The 27,744-nt window shown below is 40.7% G+C and overlaps 1 protein-coding gene across 14 annotated transcripts in view; it reads right to left on the bottom strand.

Moving 5' to 3' along the window:
* The window catches only part of MARK3 (microtubule affinity regulating kinase 3), a 107,699-nt gene that overhangs the window by 47,120 nt on the left and 32,835 nt on the right, over positions 1 to 27,744 (bottom strand). For all 14 annotated transcript variants that reach the window (XM_067721394.1, XM_067721217.1, XM_067720793.1 and 11 more), the window contains one exon: positions 21,034 to 21,087. In XM_067721394.1, coding sequence (XP_067577495.1) covers positions 21,034 to 21,087 — 54 coding nt within the window. Of the gene's footprint in view, positions 1 to 21,033; positions 21,088 to 27,744 lie in introns of those variants that run through there.

Here is a 27,744-nt window from a genome sequence, read left to right on the forward strand (position 1 = left end):
AACCACTGGACCGCCAGGGAAGTCCCTGCTACCTTACTTCTGAATAGCATGCTTGTGCTGTTATTCTATGATTTCTTAGCCCCTCCCCCTGATATTAGCTATTTTCTTAGTATTGGCAGTGAAGATTTAGCTCTCTTACACCCTGTCCCCCACCCCACATCCCTTCCCACCTTCCTCCTGATCAGTTACCATAATATTTGGCTAAAGTATTCAGTTTACATTATATAAATATTCTTTATAGCCACACTAGGAATGCATTTCCATTTTTTATTTATCAAAAATGTTTCTGATTTCCTTTGAGCTAATGACTGTCTCGGTTATTTTGTTCACTTAGGTTTTCTATGTAGCTCTCACTTTACTAATTCATCCTTAAACTTTGTAACAGAAGTGTATCTCTCCTCTCAAATACTTGCAAATAGTCACGTTTTCTTTCTTTCCCCCCCTGGAAATATCCATATTCTGGAAGCCTCTGTCCTGCTCTCAAGGCCTGCTATGTTGGATTTCCTGTTCTAGACCCTATGCTCTTCTCTTTTTTAGTACTGTCCCCCGTTGTGGTGAAATATCCCACCAATAGCTCCTGAGGAAGGATAAGTGTATGATTAAAACCTTGCAAGAATGTTCTGATTCTATCTTCACATTTGATTGACATTTTGGCTGGGTAAAGAATTCTAGGTCAGGGCTTCCCTGGTGGCACAGTGGTTAAGAATCCACCTGCCAACGCAGCGGACATGGGTTCGAGCCCTGGTCCGGGAAGATCCCACACGCCACGGAGCAACCAAGCCCATGCGCCACAACTACTGAGCCCACATGCCACAACTACTGAAGCCCATGCGCCTAGAGCCTGTGCTCTGCAACAAGAGAAACCACTGCAATGAGAAGCCAGCGCACCGCAACGAAGAGTAGCCTCCGCTCACCGCAAGCAGAGAAAGCCTGCACACAGCAACGAAGATCCCAAAGCAGCCAAAATTAAACAAACAAACAAACAAAAAAAGAATTCTAGGTCATAATTGTTTTCTCTCAGAAATGCGCCCCCCCGTTTTAATGAGATATAATTGACATAGAATACTGTGTAAGTCTAAGGTTGTACAATGTGATGATCTGATACACATATATATTGTGAAATCTTTACCACAGTAAAGTTAGCTAACACATCCCTCACCTCACATAATTACCATTTTGTTGTTGTTTTCGTTGTGGTGAGAACATTTAAGGTCCACTCTCACAGCAACTTTCAAGTACTTGCTAACTATAGTCACCACGCTGTACAACAGATCCCTGGAACTTTCCATCTTGTAACTGGAAGTTTGTACCCTTTGACCAACAGCTCCCCATTTCCCTCAACACCCCCATCCCCTGGCAACCACCATCTACTCTCTGTTTTTATAAGTTCAATTTTTTTTAAAGATTCCACATATAACTGATATCACAGAGTATTTATCTGATTTAACTTAGCATAATGCCCTCAAGGTCCATCCATGTTGTCACAAAGAGCAGGATTTCCATTTTTACAGCTGAAAAATATTCCTATTATTATAGGTTAGAATATATAATAATAATACTCCTCACACTTTCTTTACCCATTCATCTGTCAATGAACGCTAGGTTGTTTCCCTAGCTTGGCTATTAAGAGTATACAATGCAACGAACATGGGATCTCAGATATCTCTCTGAGATAGTAACTGCATTTCCTGTGGATATACACCCAGAAGTGAAACTGCTGAATCATATGGTAGCTCTAATTTTAGTTTTTTGAGAAACTTCCATACTGTTTTCCAAGGTAGTTGTACCAATCTACATTCCTACCAACAGTACACAAGGTTTCCCATTTCTCTACACCTCTGTCAGCATTCATCTCTTGTCTTTTTGATAACAACCATTCTAACAGGTTGATTTGCACTCCCTTGATGGCTAGTGATGTTGAACACCTTTTCATGCACTTGTCGGCTATCTGAATGTCTTCGTTGGAAAAATGTCTATTCAGATCCTTTGTTGCTTTTTAAATTGGATTATTTGGGGTTTTATTTGCTACTGGTTGTAGGGGTTCCTTTTCTCCCACTTCGTAGGCTGCCTTTTCATTTTGTTGACTGTTGTTTGTTTTTTGTTTGCTGTGAAGTTTTTTGTAGTCCCACTTTTTTGGCTTGTGATTTTGGTGTCATATTAAAAAAAAAAGTCATTGCTAAGAACAATGTCAAGGAGCTCTTTCCCACTGTTTTCTTCCACGAGCTTTATGGTTTCATATCTTCCATTTAAATCCTTAATCCATGAGTTAGTTTTTGTGCATGGTATAAGACAGGGGTCCAGTTTCATTCTTTTACACATGAATATCCAGTTCTCTCAGAATTTTAAAGGCCTCGATCCATTTCCTTCCAGCTTACAGTGGTGTGGAATGGTATGATGACATTCTGCTACAATTCTTTGTGACCTATTTTTTCCTCTTCCTTCTCTTTAATTTTGATGTATTTAAATTTTAATATACCACAGATTCAGTCTCTGTGGTACATTAGCATTCAGTCCAGATATATTGTGGGTCTTTTGTCGTTTACTGCATTGGGCACTGAGCCTTTCAAACTGGAAATTCAGGTCCTACAGTTCTGGGAAATCACCTTCTGTTAGTCTTTGATAATCTCCCCTCCTATCCCCAGTTCTTTTTACAACACCTCTTTACCAGAAACTAGACCTCCTAGATAGGCACCTCAAGTTCACATGGTATCTTTCTTAATTTTTATCTCTATGAACTTCTGTAATACTTTCTGAGAGCTTTCCTTGACTTTATTTTCCAACCCCTTTATTGAATTTCTTTCCAATACTATAAATTACCCTCTCCCCAACAGTCCTTTCTCAATGCACCATGTTCTTCTTTCATGAATATAATGGTCATTATTGCATTCTGTCTCCCTCTTTTTAAAATCTTTGAAAACATAATTAAAGTGTTGTTGTTTTTTAAAGTAGCTGAGTTTCCTCTTCCAGTGTTCCTTTCTCTTTCTTATTCTTGTTTGTTTTAGTTTCAGGTTATCCTCAAATATCTGGAGATTCTTGGCTGTCCTCCCATATTTAAGAGAGGCACCAAAATACTGGACTAAATGTTATATATATAAAAGCTGGACCATAGGATGACCGGGCAAAGATTAAGTAGATTCACTGAAAGACAATAATGTCTCTAACTATATTTTCATTTAACTCAATTTTCCTGGAGAAGAATCCTCCAATCTCCTTTTCAGGCAACACATGAAGGGCTAGAGAGTTCTGGGAGGCAAGCAAGGAGAGGGAAGACAGAGTATCTCACCACTCAGTGGGCCCGTTTTTAGTATGGGGTCCCCAAGTCTAGATGCTCTTCAATTCCGCCTCTTCAGAAAATAAACTGCCCAATTTCTACTGGGGCAGAGAAGGGCGGGTTGCCTGGAGGTGATATGAGGCCCAGTTACACATTTTAAGCCAATCCTGTTTCCAGTTCTACATGTACCTCCACCCACAAAAGGAGCTAACAGAACTCATCCTTAAACTTTCTGAATTCTGTGGCATGAGTCAGCATGATTTTTGCTGGCACCAGCCTACCTATTCCCACCCCTAAGTGCTCCCCTTACGGATTGGTTTCAGTTCACTATGATTTGCTAAGTCTACTACATGAAAAAATATATATAATAGTGTACACACACACACACACAACTATTCATCCATCTGCTTTCCATCTGGCAAACTAGGTTTAATTCTTTGTCTGCCAGTCTTCTCTATTTTTGACACTCCTTTTTAATTCCTTTACTACTATTTAGCGAGTGGGAGGAAGGAGCAAAGATAAATGTACTAATGTTTAACTGGAAGTCCTATATGCTAATACTTTAATTCTGAATTTTTGAATGGATGTTGTAAGTGAGATGGAACTATAGTTTTCTTCCCTGTTTCTAATACATTTTGATAGCCATGTATGTGAATTCCAGAGAAGAATTTGGAAGCTTCCCTTCAAGATCTATTCACTGAAGGTTTCAAAGAAGCCAATCATGAAATTCTGCATATGGCAATCTGAGGTAGCAGCTGGCCTTTTTACCACTATTCAATTTCTTCTGTAGTTACTGATGCATTTAGATTCTTTTGTAGAGTTAATTTTGATAAGTTACGTTTTCCTAGAAAATTATCCATTTTTTAGGTGTTCTAGTTTATTTGCACAAAAGGTTCTCTCATAATAATTTTAATTCTTCTCTATCTGGTCCTTTCCCTGCCCCTCATTTCATACTCATACTTTGTGTTGTCTCTCCCTATCCCCTGGATTAAGTAACTAGTGGTTTATCTATTTTACTGCCTCCCTTCTCATCCCCCTCTCAAAAAAAAAAAGCTCTAGATCATTTTGATTGTTTTTCCAATTCACTAATTTCTGCCCTTTATAAGTTCCTTACATTATTCTTCGTTCCTGAGATTTATTTTGTTCCCTTCTCTAACTTATTAGTTGAATATTTAATGTATTGTCATTTTTTGTTTAATAATGTGTTTAAGGTTTCAAATTTACTTGAACACCAAAAGCAGTATTCTATAGGTTCGGATACACAGTGTTACCTTCTAGATACACTGCAATTTTGGTTTGCATTTTCTCTTTGACCCCATGAATTCAAAGAGTGTTTTCAAGTCCCACATGCTTGTACTTTTTGTTTGTTTCTATTTTTATTGGTTTCTATTTTTATTGCTTGTTCAGAAAGATCTGGAAAGATCTCTTAGTCAGGCTTATTAATCATATTAACTGTTTATAGCTGTGTAAGTTATGCATTGCCCAACAGTGAGGAAATCACTTACGCTACAATCATCATAGATTTGACTGCCACAGAGCTGTAATGTATCCTAAGAAAGGGATGCTTTTAAAAAAAAATGCACAAATGTGTGGGATTTCCCTGGCAGTCCAGTGGTTAAGACTCCGTGCTTGCACTGCAGGGGGCACGGGTTTGGTCCCTGGTCAGGGAACTAAGATCCAGCATGCCACATGGTGTGGCCAAAAATAAAATAAAAAATAAATTAATTAAATTAAAAATGCGCAATTTGTAATATGGGCTAGTGGAGGGGCTCTATATTAAGATCTGTATCTTTTTTTCCTCTACTTAATGTGTCATACATAGCCTGAGAGAAGATAAATCTATTTTGTCACTCTTGTGCTTCTATAAATTTAGCTCAGATTTTTCCTGTCATATATTTTGGGATTCTGTTTATCATTTGCCATTCCACTATTTTTAAAATAAGTTTATTTATTTATGGCCGCGTTGGGTTTTTGTTGCCACGCGCAGGCTTTCTCTAGTTGCGGCGAGCAGGGTCTACTCTTCATTGCAGTGTGCAGGTTTTTCATTGCGGTGGCTTCTCCAGTTGCAGAGCACGGGCTCTAGGCGCACAGGCTTCAGTAGTTGTGGCTCGTGGGCTCTAGAGTGCAGGTTCAATAGTTGTGGCTCACAGGCTTAGCTGCTCCGCGGCATGTGGGATCTTCCCGGACCAGGGCTCGAACTGGTGTCCCCTGTGTTGGCAGGCAGATTCTTAACCAATGCGCCACAAGGGAAGCCCTGCCATTCTACTACTGAAAATAAAAATTTTAAATGAAAATAAATTTAAAAACCTGCCTTTAAAATAGCAATTGTGAAGTGAACCAGAATAACCACTTTGGAAGAACACAGTATGTGTGTGTAGAGAGGTACGGAAACTCTGTATTGCAGAAGAGTGGGGAAAGGAGAGACAAGGCAATAAGTTGTAACACGTATGAAAAAACATAATTGGATTGCTACTTCACAATATGCACAACTTCAAGGTGGATTAAAGATTATAAACCTTTGAGACAACAGAGAAAAATATCTTTATGGCCCCAGGCAGGGAAGAATTTCTTAAAGAACACAGAAAAGGGGCTTCCCTGGTGGCGCAGTGGTTGAGAGTCCGCCTGCCGATGCAGGGGACATGGGTTCGTGCCCCGGTCCGGGTAGATCCCACATGCCGCGGAGCGGCTGGGCCCGTGAGCCATGGCCGCTGAGACTGCGCGTCTGGAGCCTGTGCTCCGCAACAGGAGAGGCCACAACAGTGAGAGACCCGCGTACCGCAAAAAAAAAAAAAAAAAAAAAAAAAAAAGAACACAGAAAATGTACAAACCATATAAGAAAAGAATGACAATTCAGGTGTGTTAAAATTAAGAAATTCTGCTGTTCATCAAAAGACAACATCCAGAGAATGAAAAGATATACCATCAAACAGAAGAAGATATCTGCCACATGTCAGTATCCAGAATACATAATCTCTAAAATGATTAAGAAAAAATCCACTAGAAACTGAAAAGGCTTGAACAGGCAATTCACAGAAGAAACAAAAGCCAATAAAAATATGAATGATGTAATACTCATCAGCAATCATGGGAATATAAATGAAAACCACAATGACATAGTTTTATATCCATCAGATAGTCAAGAACTGAAAAATCAGACAAAATCAAATTTTGACGAGGATGTAACATTACTTGAACTGTCTTATATGCTACCGGTGGGAATATAAATTAACACAACTGCTTTGGATGAATGAGGATGTACAAACCCTGTGAACCAATAAGTCTACTACTGGACACATATCCTTAAGAAACATAAACAACTTCACCAGGACACATACGAACAATCCATAGCAGTGTCTGTGATACAAATAGCTATAAGCAATCCAAATGTCTCTGAATCAGACAGAAAATGGATAAAATAAATCATGAAATATTCACATAATAGGATACTATATAACCATGAAAATAAGCATAGCAGTGAAAGTAAATTACATCTAAATACATCAACATGGAACACAATTTGGGCAAAATAAAGCAAACGGGAGAAGGACACAAATAACATGATTCCATTTATATAATATTTAAAATCTTCACACTATATTGATGAGGGACCCATATGTGGTAAAATTATAAAAACAATCAATAGAAAGTAGTAACACAGGGACCTCCCTGGTGGCACAGTGGTTAAGAATCCGCCTGCCAATGCAAGGGACATGGGTTTGACTCCTGGTCAGGGAAGATCCCATATGTCGTGGATCAACTAAGCCCGTGCGCCACAACTATTGAGCCTACGCTCTAGAGTGTGCGAGCCACAACTACTGAGCCCACGTGCTGCAACTACCGAAGCCCACATGACTAAAGCCCGTGCTCCGTAGCAAGAGAAGCCACTGCAATGAGAATCCTGTGCACTGCAACGAAGAGTAGCCCTCGCTTGCTGCAACCAGAAAAAGCCCACATGCAGCAATGAAGACTCAATGCCAGCAAGACAAAGAAATAAATTAATATACAAAAATAAATTAATTTTAAAAAGAAAGAAAATAGTAACACAAAATTTTTGTTAGTGGTTACCTTGTAAGGTGGGAAACAAAGAAGGAGGTCACGTTGGGGAAGGTTACAACGTGACTGATTTAAAGTATTGTTGCTGATCCATTTCTTGAATCAAATACCCTAAACATATGTATATGGCAAATATGTAACATTCTTCTGTATGTAAAGCATTTCATTCATTCATTCATTCATTCATTTTTGGCTGCATTGGGTCTTCACTGCTGAGCGCAGGCTTTCTCTAGTTGCAGTGAGCGGGGGCTACTCTTCGTTGTGGTGTGTGGGCTTCTCGTTGCAGTGGCTTCTCTTGTCACGGAGCATGGGCTCTAGGTGCATGGGCTTTAGTAGCTGTGGCACGTGGGCTCAGTAGTTGTGGCTCATGGGCTCTAGAGCAAGCACAGGCTCAGTAGTTGTGGCGCATGGGCTTAGTTGCTCCATGGCATGTGGGATCTTCCGGGACCAGGGCTTGAACCCACGTCCCCTGCATTGGCAGGCGGATTCTTAACCACTGCGCCACCAGGGAAACCCAATGTGCATTTTTATGATCAAGTATTTCAAAGACAAAGAAATTTTCCTACCACCTCAAAACCTAAGGTTCTGGTGGTCAAGATTCCTGGAATTAGGGCAATATGAGAAAAATATTAATTTAGTATTAAAATAAATTTGGTACTTATAAAATAATGAACAGATATTATTGGGTATCTACCACATGCAAGGTGAAGGAGCTTCAGTAAGCTCCTTTGTATGCTTCCCATATGGAAGGTGCTGGGCCTGATTCCTTCCAAGGGGACATGTTGGGAAAAGGCTATGTGAAGTTAGGGCTTTAAGTTCTAATGTTAGTTCAGTCAGTGTGTCAGTTAGTGCACAGTCATTAAGAATTTGAACTCTGGAGCCCACTATCTGTCCCTACCTGGGGATCTACCATTGACTGACTGAATCTAGGTGGCTTGATCTCTCTGGGCCTCTGGTACCCCCAGGGATAAAGGAACCTGACGTGTTGTTGAGATCTTGGAACAGTGCGTGGCACACAATAAGCAACATACGGCTGTGATTCTGGTTGTTGTCGTTAGGATTCTTTCCCAAAGGTCTAGTTTTTGCCCAACTTTCAATTTTCCACAAATGGGTCCATGCTAGGCTCTAAGTTTAACCCATTTAAAATACCTGGTTCTTGGGACTTCCCTGGTGGTCCAGGGGTTAAGAATCCATCTCCCAATGCAGGGGATGTGGGTTTGATCCTTGGTCGGGGAACTAAGATCCCACATGCCACGGGACAACTAAGCCCAAGCGCCACAACTACTGAGCTGGTGCGCTCTGGAGCCCGCACACCACAACTAGTGAGAGGCCCACGCGCTGCAACAAAGAGCCTGCACGCCACAACGAAAGATCCTGCATGCTGTTGAGGAAGATCTGTGTGCCGCAACTGAGAACCGATACAGCAAAATAAAATAAAATAAAATAGTTGGTTCTTCAGTGGCTTTTCTAAAATAGCACAATGAACAATTGGTACAATTAAAAATAAATTCTAATATTCTCAATTCACAATCTGTACTCTAAATTTGCTGCCAAAGTGAAAATGTCTGGCAATAAATTAAAAATTTCCCCATAAAGCAGCAGCAACACTGAAGCTATATTTTCTTACACTCCTATTACTATTTTTGAAATGTAACAATATACATATATTTTTATTCTCAATATTTTAAACATGTAAAATGAAGAGGGTTTGACTTAGATTTCATTTACCATATCCTGTTTGTAAAAGTTTACCTAATTCATTACACTGATCTGAATGCAGATGCTGGATTGAAATTAATAGTCAGGACTCTAGGTATTTTTTAATATCCTCTTTGATTCCTTCAGTGATCCACTGGTCTAGTGATCCATATTGTTTAGCCTCCACGTGTTTGTGTTTTTCACAGCTTTTTTTCTTGTGGTTGATTTCTACTCTCACAGTGTTGTGGTCAGAAAAGACAATTGATATGACTTACAGTTTCTTAAGTTTGCCAAGGCTTGTTTTGTGGCCTAGCATGTGATCTATCCTGGAGAATGTTCCACGTATACTTGATGAAAATGTGTATTCTGCTGCTTTCAGATGGAGTGCGCTAAAGAATCAATATTGTTAAAATGTCCATACTAACCAAGGCAATCTACAGATTCAATGCAATCTCTATTAAAATACCAATGGCATTTTTCACAGAACTAGAACAAATAATTTTAAAATTTGTATGGAAACACAAAAGACCCCATATAACCAAAACAATCTTGAGAAAGAAGAACAGAGATGGAGCAATCATACTCCCTGACTTCAGACTAAACTACAAAGCTACAGTAGTCAACACAGTATGGTACTGGCACAAAAAGAGACACATAGATAAATGGAACAAGATACAGAGCCCAGAAACAAACCCCCACACTTATGATCAATTAACGTATGACAAGGGGGGGCAAGAATATACAATGAAGCAAAGACAGTCCCTTCAGTAAGTGGTGTTGCGAAAACTGGACAGCTACATGTAAAAGAATGAAATTAGAACATTCTCTAACACTATATACAAAAATAAACTCAAAATGGATTAAAGACCTAAATGTAAGACTGGATACTATAAAACTCCTGGAGAAAAATATAGGCAGAACACTCTTTGACATAAATTGCAGCAATATTTTTTTGGATCCATCTCCTAAAGTAAAGGAAATGAAAGCAAAAATAAACAAATGGGACCTAATTAAACTTAAAAGCTTTTGCACAGCAAAGGCAACCACTGACAAAATGAAAAGGCAACCTACTGAATGGGAGAAAATATTTTCAAATGATATGAATGATAAGGAATTAGTATCCAACATATATGAAAGAAGCAGACTCCCAGGTACAGAGAAGAAACCAGCGGTTACCAGTGGGGAGAGGGAAGTGGGGAGGGGCAATATAGGGCAGGGGAGTAAGAGATACAAACTATTAGGTAATAAGCTGCAAGGATATACTGTACAACACAGGGAATATAACCAATATTTTATAATAACTATAAATGGAGTATAACCTTTCAAAATTGTGAATCACCACTATATTGTACACCTGTAACTTATATAATATTGTACAACAACTATACTTCAATTTTAAAAAATTTACAAAAAAGGATTCTAACAACTACTTTTGTTAATGGCCTGAGCTGTTTAGTCTCCTACAAGTCAATATGGAAAGAGGAAGGTATTAAGAAAGGAAAAGATCAACAGCGCTCATCAATGAAAAAGATCCCAACAATGATTTGTGCTTCACCAGATGGGTAAGGAGAAGGAAAGAAATCCAGAAATTGGGTCAGGAAGAGTTTGAGAGGGGGGGAGATATCTGGCAGCTGTAGTGGCAGCAGTCTATAAGACTTAAAACACTGGAGGAGGGGGTCATCTTTAAAACAGGTTACCTTTAGAAAGAGAATAGAAATTAAGGGGTTTTTTTTAACTACACAGATGATTCTACTGCACAACAAGGGTTAAAAAAGACTGCCCTAAGGAGGCTGAAGCAAAAGTACCCCAGTGGTGGTAACAGTAAGAGTACATTACATTGTAGACCATAAGAAAAGTATGAGCGGGTTCTCTCTGCTTCCAAATATACAGTTCCCTGGCTTGTCCCACAACTGAGATTCCCTGGGATGCCAAAAAAAGGTCACTGCTATTACAGAGCTCTAACCATTAACAGTGGCTCCAAAATAAACACCAACTTTAAAAAGAAACCAGACTTGAGTGGGTGTAAGTAAAATTTCTCACAAAGACCCCGATAAAAGGAACCTATAGTCAACAATACTTTGATAATCATTCAGCAATCTGCTGTATATACTTTTTTTTTTTGGCCACAGTGCACGGCTATGTCGGATCTTAGTTCCCCGACCAGGGATCGAACCCGTGCCCCCTGCAGAGGAAGTGTGGAATCCTAACCACTGGACCTCCAGGGAATTCCCGCATTTTGCACATACTTGAATTTATGCACATACTTAAATTTAAAATCATTCTTTTTTTTTCCTTAGTAATTTTGATTAATTTTTTTTTAACACAGGGATTTCTGTTTCTCTCTTACTAAAAGTCTGGATTTGAGAATGGTGCTTGAATATTACTCAAATATTGCTTGATGAGTCAGCAGAACCAACTAAAGGGTGGATTCTCCAATGAGGTGCCTTGTCCCTACCTTGTGGGATATTTTAATTGGATGAAAACATCCTTGTCCAATGTATACAGCACCAAACTAGAAGTGATAGCTAATACAAAAGACTCATTTTTCAAAAATACACTAAAAGGACTGGAATTATGGTAGGAAACCATTTAAATGGTCTTCAGCAAGAATGAAATAAATTCAGTTAAGAAAAAAATCAATTACTGATGTGGAATAAACTAGCCCTGTGTTGAGGGCAAGTCCTGTAGCTGGCCCAAGAGGCTGAGTATTTACTCTGGAGAAGGGACCAAGAAGACCCAAGATAGTTGGTTATGTTGGATTGGTAGGGGTTATTTTTGTGGACTGGTAGATTTAACCTCCAAAGCTCCAAATGAAAGAACAGAGAACAGTACTGTACATGTTTCTAGAAGACAGATGCTAGTGTAAACTATGAAAGAAAAAAACCTGTTTAGGGACTTCCCTGGTGGCGCAGTTGTTAAGAACCCGCCTGCCAATGCAGGGGACACAGGTTCGATCCCTGGTCCGGGAGGATCCCACATGCTGCGGGCAACTAAGCCCGTGCACCACAACTACTGAGCCTGCGCTCTAGAGCTCGTGCTCCGCAACAAGAGAAGCCATCGCAGTGAGAAGCCCGTGCACCACAATGAAAAATAGTCCCTGCTCACCACAACTAGAGAAAGCCTGCGTGCAGCAATGAAGACCCAACACAGCCATAAATAAATTAATTAAGAAAAAAAAACCTGTATAATAACTAGAGTCGTCCAACACTGGAACAAGATGGCATAGGAAGCAGTGTGCCTCCATCCCTATACATGTTTAAAGCTGGCTAACCAGCTATCATAAACACATATTTTAAAAAATCAATTATTTCACTACATTCACACATTTGTTTTTAACTAATGGTTCCAGTTTAAGAAAAAGAGATTACTGTTTAAATTGACTATGTCACAGTATGGTGACAATTAAAGTTTCTGCCACCGAGAAGACTGAATATTTCTAAAATAACAAAATCTTAGTCAGAAGAACCCAGGGGAAAGTTAGGGAATTACTGAAAAGTTTATTACACAGAGATGATTGTTCCTTAAAGGGCCGGGGCATTCAAGGCTCCCAGTTTGGCCTGATGTAACCGCCAGCTCAGGGCCTTGCACTGCCCTGCATACTCGCAGGCCTCGGCAGCCCACCGCTGCTGCAGTTGCTGCTCCTCAAGCTGTGTGTGCAATCCTCCCACGAACACTTAGTGAGGACCTCCATGTCAACGCTGCAAGGAGGACTGCAAAGGTCTTTCCATTCTTTATTACTTGGTAAAAAACATTTAGATCCTAAAGGTCTAAGTAAACTTTTACTGCAAACCACATGGTGAAGTTCACCCAGAGTCTGTTGTACTTATCTGACTCTTCTTATCACAACGCTTGGTTCAGGAGAACAAGAATGTTTCTTAAACGGATTACTAAGAGGGCACCCCTACTTTTCACTTGAAATCTACACATTCCTCGCATACTATCTCCTCACCCTGTGTTTTTGTTTTTTAAATTTATTTATTTATTTTTGGCTGCATTGGGTCTTCGTTGTTGCGCATGCGGGCTTTCTCTAGTTGCAGTGAGCAGGGGCTACTCTTCATTGCGGTGCACGGGCTTCTCACGGCAGTGGCTTCTCTTGTTGCAGAGCATGGGCTCTAGGCATGCAGGCTTTAGTAGTTAGTTGTGGCATGCAGGCTCAGTAGTTGTGGCTCGCGGGCTCTAGAGTGCAGGCTCAGTAGTTGTGGCGCACAGGCTTAGTTGCTCCGCAGCCTGTGGGATCTTCCCAGACCAGGGCTTGAACCCATGGTCCCCTGCATTGACAGGCGGATTCTTAACCACTGTGCCACCAGGGAAGTCCCCACCCTGTGTTTTAAAATGTAGGTTCTATTATTATTCAGGTATGGTGAGCCAAGAGATCAGGAGAAGAGTGCCATTAAAATGATGGTCTGTTACTTATAGTTCCCAAAAGAAGGGGGCACACAGTGCCATGCAGGGCCATGTGAGGAAGCACCAGGATGGGTTAGAAGGCCGACGGAGCAAGGGGAAAGCATGGGGAAGAGTTTTTATTCTGGTTTCCACAGGAAAGGTAAGTCCAGGCAGGGTAAGCAGGCTGAGGACTGGTTCATTGGGATAATTTCAGCAGGTTCTTGAGTATAAGTACGGTCTCTAGGTGTCCGATACCAGCTCTGCAATGATTAGGGCAGAGAAATATTGCCTCTTGGAGTTTAAGAGCCAGATAGGGGAGATGGTTCAGAGTATGGGCTCTGTACTGGTTAGTTTGCATCTGAACAGTGTACTCACAGGGGAGTTGCTTACTATTTCCAGGAACTAGCTAGCCCTGGGGAGTAGTCTATCTCAGGTCAGCAAGGCCCCAGATGCCAGAGCATCAAGAATACAAAAAATAAGAAAATACAGTCAATACATCTTGCTTTATTTTTCTTCATGGCACTGACATGACATTATATATCTGTTTATTGCTGCTCTCCCACTATGATATCAATTCCATGAAAGTAGGAACTTCATTCATTTGGTTCAATGTTGTACCCTCAGTGCTCTGAACAGTGCCTGGCACACAGCAGGTATTTACTAATAAGTGTTTGTTAAGTGAAGGAGTGAATAAGCAAATTTGCATAAAAATATGACTTATGCAAAGTTTGGAAGGGGAGGTGGGGTACAAGGCCTACTTCTCTTTCGTACTTGAAATATTGGGTTTGCCAAAAGGTTTGCTTGGTTTTTTCTGTAAGATGGCTCTAGTAGCACTTAGTTGTCTTTAACTTCATTTGAAACAATTTTGTTAGATTGTGTGTGACAGCTGTCATATAAGAGTGCATTTAAAAAAAAGGCTCAACAAAATTAGTGAATTTTTGTGTAGCCATTTTAATATTGAAGATGGAAGAAAAAAACATTTTCGGCATATTATGCTTTATTATTTCAAGAAAGGTAAAAACGCAATTGAAATGCAAAAACAGATCTGCTCAGTGTATGGAGAAGGTGCTGTGACTGAACGTGTCAAAAGTGGTGTGTGAAGTTTCATGCCGGAGATTTCTCGCTGGACAATGCTCCACGGTTGGGTAGACCAGTTGAAGTTGACAGTGATCAAATTGAGACACTGAGAACAACCAACGTTATACCACGCGGGAGATGGCTGACATACTCAAAATACCCAAATCAAGCTATGAAAATCATTTGCACCAGCTTGGTTATGTTCATCGCTTTGATGTATGGGTTCCACGTAAGTAAAGCGAAAAAGACGTTCTTGACCGTATTTCCTCATGCGATTCTCTACTGAAACATAATGAAAACGTTCCGTTTTTAAAACAAATTGTGACAGGCGATGAAAAGTGTATACTGTACAATAATGTGGAACAGAAGAGAGCGTGGGGCAAGCGAAATGAACCACCACCAACCACACCAAAGGCCGGTCTTCATCCTAAAAAGGTGATGTTCTGTATATGGTGGGATTGGAAGGGAGTCCTCTATCACGAGTTCCTTCAGGAAAACCCAACGATTAATTCCAACGAGTACTGCTTCCAATTAGACTAACTGAAGGCAGCACTTGACAAAAAGCGTTCAGAATTAGTCAACAGAGAACACATAATCTTCCATCAGGATACTGCAAGACCGCATGTTTCTTTGATGACCAGGCAAAAACTGTTACAGCTTGGCTGGGAAGTTCTGATTCATCCGCCGTATTCACCAGACATTGCAACTTCAGATTTCCATTTATTTCGGTCTTTACAAAATTCTCTTAATGGAAAAAATGTCAATTCCCTGGGAGACTGTAAAAGGCACCTGGAACAGTTCTTTGCTCAAAAAGAGAAAAAGTTTTGGGAAGATGGAACTATGAAGTTGCCTGAAAAATGGCAGAAGGTAGTGGAACAAAAGGGTGAATACATTATTCAATAAAGTTCTTCGCGAAAATGAAAAATGTGTCTTTTATTTTTACTTTAAAACTGAAGGCACTTTTCGGCCAACCCAATATTTCCTCAACCTTGAAACTATTTACTAACTTCTTCATAGCTACTACAAAGAAAGCCTCAGGTTAGTTCCCATCTCAGTTAGGGAAATTTAATTACAGGAGGGGGCCATAATGAAGTGGAAATAGTCCATGCTCTGGAGTCAGGCTAAGATTTACATCTTTGCTCCATCACTTACGAACTGGAGAGTCTGACTATACCAACTTCTCAGACTCTGTCTCCTCAATGGAAAATCAAGATGGTAGTAATACTCACCTAACAGAGTATGAAGGTGAAAAGATATCTATCAGACTAGCTACTGTGAGAACGCCTATATGTGTAAGAACATGGGAAGCATATGCTCTAGTATCTAATGACAATGAATTCCTATCCAACTAATATACCTGGGACATTGCTTACAGCAAATGCTCTATGGTCTAAACTGTGGTAAACATGTTTTCATTTAGAGTTCATTAATGCTCGACTCAATGATGACTACACCTATCATAAAATGACTGCCCAAGCAGCTATCACTTATTAGTCAGGGGACGTTGGGCAGATTACTTTATCTCCCTGGCCTCTCTTTCCTGAATAACAGAACTTACTTCATGAAGCTGTCCCACAATGTGATATTTGGAGATGGAGCATTTGGGAATTAAGTTGGTTTAGATGAGGTCATGAGGGTGGGTCCTTATGATGGGATTAAGTACCCTTATAAGTAGAGACATCAAACAGCATGCTCATGTACCTTCCCCCTACTTTGCTATGAAGACACAGTGAGACGGCAGCCCTCTGTAAGCCAAAGAGAGAGCTTGCACCAGAACCCGACCATGCTGGCAACCCTGATTTTGGACTTCCCAGCCTCTACAACTGTGTGAAATAAATGTCTGTTGTTTAAGACACCCAGTCTACAGAATTTTGTTATAGTGGCTCGAGCAAACTAATACAGTACTCCATATATACTAAATGCGCAAATATTAGCCGTGATCAGAAGTAGTCTACTGCAAATAAGTCCTATGAGACCTAAGCCAGAACCTACCATTCAATCCTTAAGCTTTACTTATTTCCTGTGAGGGTAAAATTTAAAAAACAAACAAAAAATATCTCCTGGGAAAAGAATCTTAAAAAAAAAAGGAGTGGATATATGTATATGTATAACTGATTCACTCTGCTGTACACCTGAAACTAACAACATTGTAAATCAACTACACGCCAATAAAAGTTAAAAAAAAAAAATCTCCCACTCTCACTCAAAACCAATATTCAGCAGGACACACAATAATAGCAAACACTCGGTCCTTACCATGTGCTAGGAACTACACTCAGCTCTTCTAAGGGCTTTTATTTTATTATTATTTTTTAACATCTTTATTGGAGTATAATTGCTTTACAATGGTGTGTTAGTTTCTGCTTTATAACAAAGGGAATCAGCTATACATAAACATATATCCCCATATCTTCTCCCTCTTGCGTCTCCCTCCCACCCTCCCTATCCCACCCTTCTAGGTGGTCACAAAGCACTAAGCTGATCTCCCTGTGCTAAGGGCTTTTAAATGTTAACTTATTTAATTCTCACCACAGCCCTAGAGGTACTGTTATTATTTCCATTTTACAAACAGGGAAACTAAGATCCAGGAAGGTGACTTGTCACACAGCTAGGCTGGGTTGAAGTCGAGATTTGAATCCATGTAGGCTGGCTTAACTGTGTTCCTAACCATTACTCTATAATCCCTCTTTACATTAACACACTACTCCAAGATGAGAAAAGAAAATAACTTTAGATGGGTTACACTTAGTGTACTTGCATGTCTTTTTTTTTTCTTTTATAAATTTATTTATTTTTGGCTGCGTTGGGTCTTCGTTGCTTCACGTGGGCTTCTCACTGCGGTGGCTTCTCTTGTTGCAGAGCACAGGCTCTAGGCACGCGGGCTTCAGTAGTTGTGGCTCGCTGGCTTCAGCAGTTGTGACTCGCAGGCTCTAGAGCGCAGGCTCAGTAGTTGTGCCACACGGGCTTGGTTGCTCCGCGGCACGTGGGATCTTCCCGGACCAGGGATCAAACCCATGTCCCCTGCACTGGCAGGCAGGTTCTTAACCACTGGGCAACCAGGGAAGCCCTACTTGCATGTCTTAATAAATTCATAACTTGCTTCTTAATGACAAACTTGAATTTAATAAAACAAGATTATCTGTAACCAAATCAAAGCTAAAAATGGGGCTTCCCTGGTGGCGCAGTGGTTTAGAGTCCGCCTGCCGATGCACGGGACAAGCGTTCGTGCCCCGGTCCGGGAAGATCCCACATGCCACGGAGCGGTTGGGCCCGTGAGCCATGGCCGCTGAGCCTGAGCGTCTGGAGCCTGTGCTCCGCAACGGGAGACACCACAACAGTGAGAGGTCCGTGTACCCCCCACCCCAAAAAAAAAAAAAAAAAAAAAAAAAAAGCTGAAAGTGACTTTGTAAAACCAGGAGGAAGACTAACATTTTTTTTCACTCCTGTTGTTTTCAAAATCATTAAAGGTACACAACATTACAGAGTTCTTTAACGGCTGACCTAAAAGACATTTATGGACAGAAAATGTCTCAGGGATAGTACTCAGAAATTGAGATGTACAAAAACAATGGAGAAAAATATATCTTACTAGAATCTAACATTTATTCACTCAGTGGCTGGAAAAATTAAAAGGAAAAGTGAAGAACCTGTCAGTGAAAATAACATCAGTTTACTAATATGCAGTCAACTCAGGTTTGCTTAAATGCGTTTATCAGATGTACATGATTCAATGTGTAAGCCAGAATACTGTGAACATTTTGAAATGACACTATTTTAAACACCTGTGTTCAAACACTGCCTGAATGAGCCAGTCCACATTTTTTTTGGTAGTGGCAGTACAAAAAGATCACATATTGTTGATGGCAGAATGTTGTTAGCTCCTAAGGCCATACACCAAGTTCCAGAGTTTAAAATCACAATATACAGAGATTTGAGTGAGCAGGTGTGATACAACTGTGAGTGGTGCTGAGGAAGAAAACAAGCTGCAAGCACCACTATTACAAGGGCAAAAGATGCCAGGTATACACCACTCTGCTGCCACCTTTCCATGGAAAGGGAACTCAGCGAAAAAGAATGTGAAGGAAGTATTTATAGAATGCTTCTAATTTATAAGAACACAAACACATGATTTATGATTTAAAACAATGCCCTACAAACTGAAAACATTACACTTATCAAATTATTTAACTTGGACGGATCTGCCTTTAGTATAAATTTTTTGTGGATGGTTCATACTTGAGCTATACCAAACAAATCTTAAAAGTCTTATTATTTATATGCCAAAATTAATGCTGATAAAAATCTGCATCACACCATCAAGCTAAACAGACAGCCTACCAGGTACTAAATTGGTAATGATGTGACAAACAGTAATTTGGAATAATAACAAAAAAGAACAGTGGTAATTAAAAACTATGACCAAAAATAATGAAAAAAAGCAAGCAAGAAAAATCACAACCGACTCAAGACAATACTATGATAAAATTCTTCCTAGAAAACTGCTAGAATTCCAGTTATCTGCAAGTACACATGAATAGTGGAAGATCTGTAACATTCGAATACTGAATTAGAATCCTTAGCAAACTTCTCTACATGCTAATTTTAGTTCTGAGTACCAAGTTTTAGTAACCTCTAACTTATTAATTACTACCAAGTCCTTAGATATATGAAGAAATGAGTTTAAGGAAATGGATACAATTTCATGTTCAGAACAAAGGACTGGAAATTTTGGATCCTTCCAGGGCCACCCTGAGAACCCTTAAGGCCCACTATGCCCTGCAGAGCCACTTGTTTAAATAACATTTTCAGTGCAAGATAAAATCTGTCTCCCTCTCCACCTTAATCCCACACACACACAGTTTCAAAATTATGATGATATAAATAGAAAATAACCAACAGAACTAGAACTACATTAGAAATGTAGATAGGGCATGATTACCCTTAAAATGTCTTACGTACTGCTTTGCAGTTTATGAAACTCTTTGATATGTATTATTTCATTAATATAATCCATCATGAGAAGATTAAATCTCCATTTAATTAGTTATTTTTATTATTATTTTCAACTGAAGTATAGTTGACATACAATATTATGTTAGTTTCAGGTGTACAACACAGTGATGTGACAATCAAATACATTATGAAATCATCACCATGATAACTCCAATAACCATCTGTCACCATACAAAATTATTACAGCATTACTGACTACATTCCTTATGCTGTATATTATATCCTCATGACTTGTTTACTTTATAACTAAAAGTTTATATCTGTTAATCCCCTTTACCTATTTCACTCAGCTCCCCTCTGGCAACCAACAGTTTCGCTCTCTGTAAGCCTGTTTCTGTTTTATTTTGTTTGTCTATTTGTTTTATTTTTTAGATTCCACATATAAATGAGATCATATGGTACCTGTCTTTCTGTCTGACTTATTTCACTTAGTGAAATTATCTTCATTTTAAAAGATGAGAAGCCCAACGTCCAGAAAGTTAAGTGACCTGCTCAAGGTCAAGTTACACATTCAGCTAAGTGGCAGAGGACTTCCTGTTCTTTTTTTTTTTTTTGCGGTACGCGGGCCTCTCACTGCCGTGGCCTCTCCCGCCGTGGAGCACAGGCTCTGGACGCGCAGGGCCAGCGGCCATGGCCCGCGGGCGCAGCCGCTCTGCGGCATGTGGGATCCTCCTGGACCGGGGCACGAACCCACGTCCCCTGCATCGGCAGGCGGACTCCCAACCACTGCGCCACCAGGGAAGCCTGACTTCCTGTTCTTATTTCTAGGTCTCTGTATCCCCCAGCTACCATAGGCCAAGTCTAGAAATCAAATGAAGTATGTAAAAAGGCTCTGCAAAACCAAAAGGGACTAAAAGGATCTTATTTTGAAGATCATTAATCATTCACTGATGCACCAGTGAAATACCTATGACCAGGCCCTACCTGAGCAATTAAATCTCCCTATGGGCCACAGTCATCAGGATTTTGAAAAGAGGCCCAGGTGATTTTAACATGCACCAGGTTGAGAACTCCTGATCTACATTAGATAATACAAATGGCAATAGCTCATTAACAAACATGTTTTCAACTATCAATTTAGTTTTACTTTTATATTTTCCTTTTATATCAATTAATCATCACTCCTTGATTAGACATATTGTGGTAGCTTAAGAAAGCCAAAGTGCTGACTTTAGAGATCTCAGTATTAGCTGTAAGAAAGATGTGTAACTCTGCTTAAGACTAATTACATGAAACTATGTTGTTCTGTCTTTTTTATAACTCTATTCTAGTCAATATTTAGAATATTCAAAGTACAGCCTTCAGTTTGTGCTATTAAGAACATTTAAAAATCATTATCTTCAACTGAAGGAAAAAAATACAACAATACTACATTTAAACCATATTAAATTTAAGTTGCATTCATTTGAGGAAGAGGAAGCTTTACTGTGTACTAAATACAATAAATAAAAATAATAGTAGAGGTAATTAATGGACAAATTAGATGACAATTAGCACTGAAAATCATTAAAAAAAACTGGATACTGGACCAATCTTACCTTTTGTAGACTTGTTGGATTCAACTGAGTTTTGTCAATTATTTTTATTGCGACCTAGAAAAAAATTAATATTTATGGATTTTAAGAATTTGGTCATTATAGACTAATTAGTAATAGTTTTGTAAATGCCCAGACATGTAGCATTGTTAAATAGCAAGCAAGTAAACAAACCTCAGAAACCTAAAACTCAACCAGTTACAATTATATTTTACACTTTGTAAATATTTTATAATTGACAAGAGGGGCTTCATGCAAATAAGGGTATTTTATAACATGTTACATTTAAGTTACCTATAGACACAGGGAAAATAAGTCTCCCAGAAACCACCTCCTAACCCCTCCCAAAAGGGGAGAGAGATTATACAATGAAAACAATTCTAAAAATATGGCAATGTAGCAAATCTATTCATTATTTTCTGACACTTTAATTTTATCTGACTCTGGGATACAAGGGCAGGAACTATAGCTTTTATAGGTTTATACAGCCCAAAATGCTTTCTAGAGTGTCCAGCACAAAGTGGGAGCTGGTTAATTGAGTAAATATACGAACAAATAAGTTGGTGTTGAATCTGAAAACTTTAAAAACATCTTATTTCAATAAAAAAGCTCTTTAGAGAAGAGGAAGAGGCACTAGCTCTTCGAGAAGGAAAAGGCACTCTTAGAGAAGGAAAAGGCCCTAGCTTCAGATCAATCAACAAGCTAACCAAATGAGTATGTACAGAGGCAACAAATGGGTCCCCTAGTAGTCTTTGTTCAAAAAGGAGTGAGGCAGTCTAAAAATAAGCCACTAAGACATAGGAAGAAAGAGCTACAGCTTCTAATTATATGCACTTATCTTAAAAAAAAGAAAAAAAATTAAGTTGTACTAACCCTGCACCGACATCCTCACCTAGCCAGTCTGTCTTTTCTTGCTTAAAAATGAACTACGTGCACTGTGGTAACCTAAATGGGAGGGAAGTCCAAAAGGGAGGGGATATCTGTATGTGTATGGCTGATTCATTTTGTTGTGCAGTGGAGGCTAACACAACATTGTAAAGCAACCATACTCCAATAAAAATTAATTAAAAGAAAAAAGTGAACTACGGCTAACCAGAACTAGGAACTATGGATATCGAGAAGGGGGGATGGGGTGATGACAGGGGACGGAAGGAAACGTAAGTGAAGACAGAGGCTTTGCCATGAATTAGGGAACATAATTAACCCAGCTTTGCACCTGAGGTCCAGAACAACAAATGGTCTCACCCCATGTCAATGAGGCTGTGTTCCTACTATATGTCCCTCAGAACACAGATCCAATAAGAAGCACCACAGAAGAAAGGGACTATAGTCAAAATCTGGGGAAAGTGTTCAAAGATTCTTTGTCAACGGTTCTAGAACTTTTTGGTCCCCTTTATATTCTTAAAGATTATGCTGGACTTCCCTGGTGGCGCAGTGGTTAAGAATCCACCTGCCAATGCAGGGGACATGGGTTCGACACTGGTCTGGGAAGATCCCACATGACACAGAGCAACTAAGCCCGTGAGCCACAACTACTGGGCCTGTGCTCTAGAGCCCACAAGCCACAACTACTGAGCCCACGTGTCACAACTACTGAAGCCTGTGTGCCTAGAGCTCGTGCTCCGTAACAAGAGAAGCCACCGCAGTGAGAAGCCCGCGCACCACAACAAAGAGTAGCGCCTGCTTGCCACAACTAGAGAAAGCCCGTGCGCAGCAATGAAGACCCAACGTAGCCAAAAATAAATAAATAAAATAATCAAAAAAAATTTTTTTTAAAGAAAAATAAATTAAAAATAAGTGCTGGGGCTTCCCTGGTGGTGCAGTGGCTGAGAGTCCGCCTGCCGATGCAGGGGACACGGGTTCGTGCCCCGGTCCAGGAAGATCCCACATGCCGCGGAGCGGCTGGGCCCGTGAGCCGTGGCCACTGGGCCTGTGCGTCCAGAGCCTGTGCTCCGCGGTGTGGGAGGCCACAACAGTGAGAGGCCCGCGTACCGCAAAAAAAACAAAAACCAAAAAATAACTGCTGAACAACTCATTTCAACATAATAATATTCAACAAATGGTGCTGGGGCGGGGCGGGGGATTCCCTGGTGGTGCAGTGCTTAAGAATCTGCCTGCCAATGCAGGGGACACGGGTTTGAGCCCTGGTCCGGGAAGATCCCACATGCCGCGGAGCAACTAAGTCGGTGAACCACAACTACTGAGCCTGCGCGCCACAACTACTGAAGCCCACGCGCCTAGAGCCCGTGCTCCGCGACAAAAGAAGCCACTGCAGTGAGAAGCCTGCGCACTGCAACAAACAGTAGCCACCGCTCGCCACAACTAGAGAAAGCCCACACACAGCAACAAAGACCCAACACAGCCAAAAATAATAAATAAAATTAAAAAATTAAAAAACAGATGGTGCTGGGGAAATGATATCCACATGCAAAAGAATGAAGTTATCAGACTCTTAACCTAACATCAAATACAAAAATTAGCTCAGCGTGGATCAAAGACCTAAATCTACGACCTATAAAACTATCAAATTCTTAGAAGAAAACATAGGGCAAAGCTTCATGACATTTCAAATTTTATGCATCAAAAGACGTTATCAACAGAGTAAAAAGGCAACCCACAGAATGGGAAATAATATTTGCAAATTACATATGTGATAAGGGATTAATATCCAGAATATACAGAGAACTCTGAAAACTCAACAAAAACCTGATTTAAAAATGGGCAAAGGGGCTTCCCTGGTGGCGCAGTGGTTGAGAGTCTGCCTGCCGATGCAGGGGACACAGGTTCGTGCCCCGGTCCGGGAAGATCCCACATGCCGCGGAGCAGCTGGGCCTGTGAGCCATGGCCGCTGAGCCTGCGCGTCCGGAGCCTGTGCTCCTCAACGGGAGAGGCCACAACAGTGAGAAGCCCGCGTACAGCAAAAAAAAAAAAAAAAAAAAAAAAAAAAGGGCAAAGGACTTGAGATGTTTCTCCAGAGAAGATATACAAATGGTCAATAAGCACATAAAAAAGACGCTCAACATCCCTCATCATTAGAAAAATGCAAATCAAAACTAGGAAACACCACTCCACACCCAACTGGATGGCTTACTGCCAAAAACCCCCAGAAAATAATAAGCCTTTGTGAGGATGTGGAGAAACTGGAACCCTTGTGCACTGTTGGTAGGATTGTATAAAATGGTACAGCCACTGTTAAAAAAAAAAAAAAAAAAAGTACAGATTTCCTCAAAAAATTAAAAATAGAATTACCAGATGATCCAGCAGTTCCACTTCCGGTATGTACCCAGAACTGAAAGCAAGGATGGATGGACGGATAGATTGATTGACTGATTGATTTTTGGCTGTGTTGGGTCTTCGTTGCTGTACCGCAGGCCTTCTCTAGTTGTGGTGACTGGGGGCTACTCTTCGTTGCGGTGCGTGGGCTTCTCACAGCGGTGGCTTCTCTTGTGGTGGAGCACAGGCTCTAGGCGTGCAGGCTTCAGTAGTTGTGGCATGCGGGCTCAGTAGTTGTGGCTCGCAGGCTCTAGAGCACAGGCTCAGTAGTTGTGGCCCATGGGCTTAGTTGCTCCACGGCATGTGGGATCTTCCCCTACCAGGGCTCAAACCCGTGTCCCCCCCTGCACTGGCAGGTGGATTCTTAACCACTGCGCCACCAGGTAAGCCCGAAAGCGAGGATTTAAAAAGCTATTTGTGCACCCATGTTCATAGCAGCATTATGTATAGTAGCTAAGATGTGGAAGCAACTCAAGAGATCATCAAGGGGGACTTCCCTGGAGGTCCAGTGGTTAGGACTCCACACTTCCACTGCAGAGGGCACAGGTTCAATCTCTGGTCAGGGAACTAATATCCCACAAGCCACGTAGCATGGCCAAATAAAAAAGTTCATCAAGGGATTAATGGAAAAGCTTAATGAGGCACATCCATAAGATGGAATATTATTCAGTCTTATAAAGGAAGGAAATTCTGGCACCTGCTACAACATGGATGAACCTTGAGGACACTATGCTAAGTGAAATAAAACAGTCACAAAAATACAAATACTGCATGCTTCCACTCTTATGAGGTCCCTAGAGTATTCAAAAGCATGGCGACAGAAAGGAGAATGGTGGTGGCTGGGGGGAGGGGGGAGGGGGAATTTAATGGGTGTAGAGTTTCAGTTTTATAAGATGTAGAGTTCTAGAGATGAATGGTGGTGATGGCTGCACAGCATTATGGATGTATTTAATACCACTGAAATATACACTTTAAAACAGTTAAGATAATACATTTTATATGCATTTTATCACCATAAAAAAATTGGGAAAAAGTCTATTAGTGTTAATATAAATAACATTTTAATGAAATTCTCAAATGTCCTCCTGTAGTCAATCTGTTATGATATCACATGTCACATACTTCTGGAAAATTCTACTGTACGCTCGTGAGAAAGAATGGAAGAAGCAAATAATGTCTTAAATCGTATTACCAAAACAGTTTTGATTTTGCAGACGCCCTAAAATGGTCTCAGAAAACCTCCAGGGGTCCACATCCCTACTTCAAGAACTGCTGCACTATTCATATTAAAGCTTTTTTTTTTTTTTTTAACTGATTAACTTGGTTTAAAGCCTCCATCTGCCCATGCCATTTGATTACTTCCTATGAACCTATTAACCTCCTAAGGAGCTAAAGAAAGGGAAAGACTGCAGCAAGGCATCCAGTGAGTCTGACCCTGAAGTACAAGGAACCCATCACCCCTTCACCCCTGACTGGGGTAGGCAAAAAATCAGAATTGGTGGGGGAGGGAGAGTTAATGAGTGTGTGTGCTTGCAAAAAGCAAAGTCAAAATTCTGATTCTATATTTGGAAAATATAAGTCTTGATGGAAACTACAGTAAATAAATCTAAAGGAAATACTGGCTGCTGGAATATGCAAACAATGACCACCTTGTGCATAACTCAATGGGGAGAAGACATCCTGTTATAGCCCTAGAGCACTACCTGTACACAAGGAGCATTCAATAAACGCTTACTGGGGTGATCTGAGGCCTTGAATACTCGCATTAGTAACCACACACACATCAGAGATGGAGATAGAACAGTGAAGAAACAGGGTTTCTGGTGTTTTAACAAATACCAATGTGTGTTTTTTTGTTTTTTTGTGTTTTTTTGCGGTACGCGGGCCTCTCACTGTTGTGGCCTCTCCCGTTGCAGAGCACAGGCTCTGGACGCGCAGGCTCAGCGGCCATGGCTCACGGGCCCAGCTGCTCCGCGGCATGTGGGATCTTCCCGGACCAGGGCACGAAGCCGTGTCCCCTGCATCGGCAGGCGGACTCTCAACCACTGCGCCACCTGGGAAGCCCACCAATGTGGCTTTAAAATTCCATTATTTTAAAGCTGAGGGAACTCCCTGGCAGTCCAGTGGTTAGGACTCTGCATTTCCACTGAACGGTACACAGGTTCGATTCCTGGTCGGGGAACTAAGATCCTGCAAGCTGTGTGGCGCAGCCAAAAAAGAAAAAAATAATTTAAAGTTGAATGAATGAATTTTCTTCAAACTTTACTTTCATATGTAATTTTATGTGGTATACTTGGATCTCCAAAAGATCCAAGGGATTTCCATCTCCCAAAGGGATTTCCGAAGAAACCCCTTCAATAACACTGTTCTGGCCACAATTCTGTTTTCTTCCTCATTCTCATGGCCAAATCCATCAAAAATGCTGCCTTTCCAGCTCCTCTTTCCTCTGATCTTCTGAGACTTTGTTTCTATTCTCATGACAGGCCCCTTGATCACTAGTTTCTTCCGGTTCTGCTCAATATCCACCTTCTAAAGATTCTATTCTGATTTTGTTATTATATATTTTCATTTTCAAGTACTGCTGTTCAAAAAGTATCTAAAGCAAAAACAGAAAAAAAAATGTGTTGCATTCAGCTAAATCAAACTGTAGAAGAGAGTCATTTTATCAAAAGCAAGTGTCCTCAGAGTGAAACATTATCATTTAACATGCTGTGTGTATGTGTGTCAATGAAAACTGAGGGGGAAGCTCCTAATCCCCTCTTCCTTCCAGTTCCCTTGCTGGGATGACTCAACTACCAAAATAACCTTGGCCCAGAGCTGGAGCCTGGAGAAGAGCTCAGACCTCGAGGTCACCAAAAGAGGAGGCAACTGTGGGGCATCACTTAGGTGCCTCAGAAAGATGCAGACTGGAGAGAAGACCACTGACTCATTCCCAAGGTTGTGGAGGGGGTGTGTGTGTGTGTGTGTGCGCGCGTGCGCGTAGGTGTGTGTGCGCATGCATGCGCGCACGGCAAAAGCCAAGGGAATTCACTAGGCAAGGAAACAGGAGTGTCCCTGGCACTTGTGTAAAGTTCTGGGAAATTCCATTTATTCACTCTGACGCCTAAAGCAAAGTGGAAAATTACAAAATAGGGATAAAGAGAGCTCACACATGAGAAGGGCTTCCCCCGCCCCCCGCCCAACATTCCTCAAATCAAGAGTCCAACAAACCTGCAGCAAATACTCACTGGAGGAAAAATCCGTATCTTCCACTTCCTGTCAATTAACCACTGGTCAAAAGATCCACCCTGCTCCTGACTGGTGTTAAAGCATCTACAACCACCAGCATCTACAAGAGCAGGCAGAAAAAGATCCCAAGTCCTTTAAGAGGACACAATAATCCAGAAGAATGGTATATTAGTCAGCTCAGGCTGTCAAAACAAAAAATACCACAGACTGGGC

The sequence above is a fragment of the Pseudorca crassidens genome, chromosome 1, assembly GCF_039906515.1.
Source record: "Pseudorca crassidens isolate mPseCra1 chromosome 1, mPseCra1.hap1, whole genome shotgun sequence".
In the NCBI taxonomy this organism is placed as follows: domain Eukaryota; kingdom Metazoa; phylum Chordata; class Mammalia; order Artiodactyla; family Delphinidae; genus Pseudorca; species Pseudorca crassidens.